The following is a 4683-nucleotide window of genomic DNA, read 5'->3' as shown; positions in this document are numbered from 1 at the left end:
GGGGGGGCATGAGTGTAAATAAAGTGGTCTTTAACGGCAATAATTGGTAACACAAGATGAAAAATGAATTTAAATAGAAGCACATGGAGCAGTTGTCCTTTGATTTAAAAAAAAATATTGTTCTATTTATTTATATAGCAGTAATACTAGACATTACTACTGTACAATTTTAGTAAAATACAATATCATTTATATCATGGGAAATATTAAATAAATAATGTGAATACAATATGGACAACATCAGATAAAATGCAATTTCCTGTATCAGTAACAATGACAAGCATCTGCACTTTCTACCAAGCTCACCTGAGAGGGAGGGTGCAGCCAGACCGATAGGTGTCGCTCCACCCGACATGTTGTTGGCGCCAGCCTGGTACGAGTAGCTGCTGCCGGCCCCCGCCGCCGCCGCGGTGGTGCCGGCGGCGGAGGGCAAGGTGGCGCTGGACCACGGGAAGCCCGGAAGCGCCGCGTCCGAGTCGTACTGGGCCGACCTCACGCCGGAGTCGTGGATGCCCGATTTCTGACTGATACTGTACTGGGAGGACCTCACACCAGTGTCGTAATGACCGGATCTCAAACTACCACCATACTGGGATGAGATGGCGCCAGTATCGTACTGGCCTGACCTCAAACTGCCGTTATACTGGGCAGATACGGCACCGGTATTCTGCGTCAAGGATCTGACGCCGGTATCGTACTGCCCTGCTTTGACGCCGCCGTTATAATGTCCCGTCCACACACCGGTGTCATACGACATCGATCTCACACCGGGACCGTATTGGGCTGATCTCCCGCCTGCATCATACGTGACTGACCTCACGCCGATGTCCGACCTCCCTGCGTCACTATAGTGGCCCGATTTGAGGCTGCCTTCATAATGGCCGGTTTTGCCGGCTGTAATAAAGTGGCCGGCCGGCAGGCCCGTTTCAAGCAAGCCGGATGAGTCCACGGTGTGGAAGCCATCCGATCTGCCGCCAGGACCAAAGGTCAACACTGTGGAAGAGACAGAGGAGACACAAGACTGTCATTAGAAAAGATAGCTCACAAAAGTCAGCACATCCGTCACAAAAATATACTGTACATTTAATTTTTTTTTTTTAAGTATCTGAAGAAATCTAATTTTGCAACAATCTAAAGTCGACAGTGTCAATTGACAGCCCACTCAAAACAACCCACAGCCATTAATATATAAAACAGTGGCAACAAAAGTGTGACCACCCCGATGTGAAAATGTCAAAACCCGACCCAAAGTTTCAAAATGATTGAGAAACGACTGAAAAACCTCATCACGCTTTCGCACACGCAGCAATTTTTGGAAGTCTGCGTGACTTCTGGGTACATTTACAATTTCTCGATGTCCAAACATTTTTGTAAATATTTTATGATGTCTTTTCATCGCAACAACGTTAAGTAGCCGCTGTAAATGTGCTGTGCCCTCAAAATAACTTCATACATTCATGTATAAACAGCTGCCAACAAAAGTGAGTCCACCCCGAAGTGAAAATGTCAAATTTCAGAATGTCAAAGGACAACACTGAAGAAATCACAATTAGCTACGATATAGTCAGAGGACCGCTGGCAACAAAAGTGAGCACGCCCCTCAGTGAGAATGCAAAAATTGGGCCATTAGTGTCAATAGTTGGCATTTGAATGAATACAAATGTGAAATGTGTATTCACTTTTGCGTTCAAGGCTCTTAAATCTGTCATTTGTGCTGATGTTATTTCTATTGCGCACGTGTACTGTACCAAATGAAGAGTCCGGTGTGGTTCATGTGACACATGCGCATGCTTAGACTACATTCAGTCCATTGTCCTTTTATGCGCTTAGCTCACTATGAATTGAAGGGAGAATGAATCAGGGAACCTTCGGTGCACAATTTCATTCAACTAAAGATGAGAAAGTCTTGGCGTGTATGAAATGTCAGTCTTCCCCCTGGAGTCACTTTCTCAGGAAAGCAGATGTCGTGTGTTACTAATGCGCTGTAATACTAAACCCAAAGTGGGCGGGAGACAAAGTGTCTTGGCATGTGCGTGGGAGTTGGGAGGTGGAGGGGCGCGGGGGTGCGGGGTCACATACCCGACTGCGAGGCCCGAGAGGTCACCGAGATGGTCTGAGTCTCCACGCTGGCCTTCTTGGGGCCGCTCATGATGGCCGAGGTGCTGGCGGCGCGGACGGGACTGGAACTGCTGGAGCGAACTTTCAGCAGTTTTTTCACGTCGTCTAGCTCCGCCCCTTGAGTAAACCACAGTAATGTTGGTCATTCTTCGCGGAGGATAAATAATATATGCCCGCGAGCCGTTATATTGTCTGTTTACATGCGTTGCTGCAGCATTCGTGTTCAAAAATCTGCTGCTTAAGCGGTGATAACATAGCTATTTGTTAGCCTGTCTATGGCATTTTGCAGAATTTGTCTGCTCTCTTCATTGTTCTAAGTGTCAAAGGACCAAAAAATAAGTGATTTTATTCGTTAGATTTTTTTTATTAGTCGACCGCTTCATCAGTTATTGGAGTTTTAGTCTGCCAAATATTGGAATTGGCATCAGCCTGAAAAAAAAAATCATATATCAAATATTGCTGAAGTACTTTGAAAAAAAAATGTCATTGCAAATTGTGTTGAGTTGCAGTGCAGGGCTGCTGGAGAGCGTGCAAAGCATTTTCCCCTTGAAGTTTAAGAACAGAACACTCCTCCCTAACAAATAGGAAGCAGCTGGGAAATTGGACACCCGGCCCATGTGGGGCGAAGTCTGCTAAAACCGCATGGACTGCCTCTCCTGCGTGTCTGCCTTGGCCAGGAATAGGCGGAGTTTGCTGTTTTTATCCTGAATTTAAGTTGCGGTGCTTTACCCTGGGGTTCCGAGTGCCTCTCACGCAAAAAAGTCTCTCGCATCCTGAGCTGAAGATAGAGTTGTGAAACTTCCATTGGTTATCGTGGAAAAATGTACTTTTTCACAACGTGAATGCAAATTATTTGGTCTCTGGAGTCACTAAGCGTGAAATGAAAAATATTCTGCACTGGTTTAAACTTAACCGAGTTTCTAGGGTGGGTGAAGATCAAGAGCCACTTTCTAGCAAGGACACAGTTAGGCTGTTGGACGACACTGCCTGAGACACTATCGAGCAGAAACACCCAGTGACAAACAATGGGAGTGACAAAGAGCTTGAAGCAAGCACGCTCGGCTTCTTATTTGGTGGCTTGTGCAAGAGAGAGCGTCGTCTTCTTTTCGTGTTCTCAAAAGTGATGTTATACGACACGGATGTTACACAATACGGCGCCATTTCTTGACAGGGTGCCCATAGGAAAATTTTGAAAACTGTTTTAATCAGTGTTTAATTTTAATAGGTTCTCTTTGCTTTGCTTTTAATGTCTTCAGCTGTGCTTAGTGTGAAGCACATTGAGTTGTCTTGTGTATGAAATGTGCAGTACATAAGCTTTGTTTTAAAAAAAAAAAAATGCAAAGTAGAGAGACAGAAAAAAATATGGACGGAATGGCTGCAGTTATGGACTTCGATGCAGCAGGGGGCGTGATCACTGAGCAGGAGCATGTGGGAAACAGTGAGTCACTTGAACCACCGCTGTTGCCAAATCTGCACCCGAAGCAGCACATTGCAAAGAAAACCCGCAATCAAGCCCATCTGAACGCCAGACTGGATATTATGCTGAAGGATGCAGCCACGTGTTCTCGATCTCGATATAAACACGCACGTGAGAAATGCAGGAATGTCGTTTGCGGGTCCTCAACTCCGCCCCTCCACCCCACCCCCCCAAAAAAAACGTGATTCCAAAATATCCTATAAAGCATCCACGAGATCCCTTCAGCCAAATAAAAGATGCTTTGTTACTTTATGATACGTTACGTAACAAACAAAAGCGGAGCCCACTCACATCTGCCGGCCGTGGGAGAGGCGCTTTGCAGCCGGGCCCGGATTTCGCTTTCTGGGCAGCGACAACGGAACAAAAAAGATCCAGATTACAATTTAAAAAAAAGAAAAAAAAGGGAGAATTTCAACATGCAGGTGTTGAGGAAAATGGGTGCGTACCTCTGCTCTCGCTTCTCCCTCTGGAGCTGCCGGAGCCTGGAAAGTCCCCAAAACAAAAGCCAAATGATGATGCATATGCTATTTTGATTGAATTAACATCACTGATGGTGATTACGTAGGTTTTGACCTCCGGCGATTATATTAGCTTCTCTAGTAATCTGTGTGACCAAAACCACCACAACAAAATGGCTCCAAATATTGTGACAAATATCAAACACAACAGCTGACTTTTTTTTCTCCTTTATAGCCAGACAAGCTAAAGCTACACTGGTATTTTTTGCACCATGAGATGTTGTGCTGCAACATGATTTTCATCAACAGATGTTTTTGTTCATTTTGTTAAATCGTCCATATGATTTATAATGGATTGGAAAAAAAAAGCCAACAGATGTGATCCGGATTTTATTGAATTAAAAAAAAAAACAAAAGAAGATGGCGGCTAATCAATAGCCTTGTAAATTCCGTTGCATTATTTTTGCAATTTTTCCTCTAAAATTGTTGAATTGAAATGTACATTTAAATTTGTTTTATTTCCTTTTTTAAAATGCATATAATTTTATATATATATATATATACAAACACACACACACACACACACACACACACACACACACACACACACACACACACACCAATATAATT

General features: G+C 44.1%; 2 protein-coding genes across 2 annotated transcripts in view; both read right to left on the bottom strand.

The window, feature by feature from the left end:
• The window catches only part of LOC109528770 (uncharacterized), a 4412-nt gene extending 244 nt beyond the window's left edge, over window positions 1-4168 (bottom strand). The window contains exons 1-4 of the mRNA XM_019891721.1: window positions 4042-4168; window positions 3887-3937; window positions 2080-2235; window positions 371-993 (exon numbers count right to left, since the gene is read on the bottom strand). Of these exons, the coding sequence (XP_019747280.1) occupies window positions 371-993; window positions 2080-2149 (693 nt within the window). The 5' untranslated portion in view covers window positions 2150-2235; window positions 3887-3937; window positions 4042-4168. The remainder of the gene's footprint in view (window positions 1-370; window positions 994-2079; window positions 2236-3886; window positions 3938-4041) is intronic.
• A 23-nt stretch (window positions 4169-4191) lies between these two features.
• Window positions 4192-4683, bottom strand: part of LOC109528768 (CCR4-NOT transcription complex subunit 3-like) — a 7141-nt gene continuing 6649 nt past the window's right edge. Inside the window, exon 6 of the mRNA XM_019891720.1 lies at window positions 4192-4199. Within this exon, the coding sequence (XP_019747279.1) occupies window positions 4192-4199 (8 nt within the window). The remainder of the gene's footprint in view (window positions 4200-4683) is intronic.

Source organism: Hippocampus comes, unplaced genomic scaffold (assembly GCF_001891065.2).
Source record: "Hippocampus comes isolate QL1 unplaced genomic scaffold, H_comes_QL1_v1.1 scaffold121, whole genome shotgun sequence".
Taxonomy (NCBI): Eukaryota; Metazoa; Chordata; class Actinopteri; order Syngnathiformes; family Syngnathidae; genus Hippocampus; species Hippocampus comes.
Note: the sequence above shows the minus strand (reverse complement) of the source record. Positions and strands in the feature narration are given on the sequence as shown.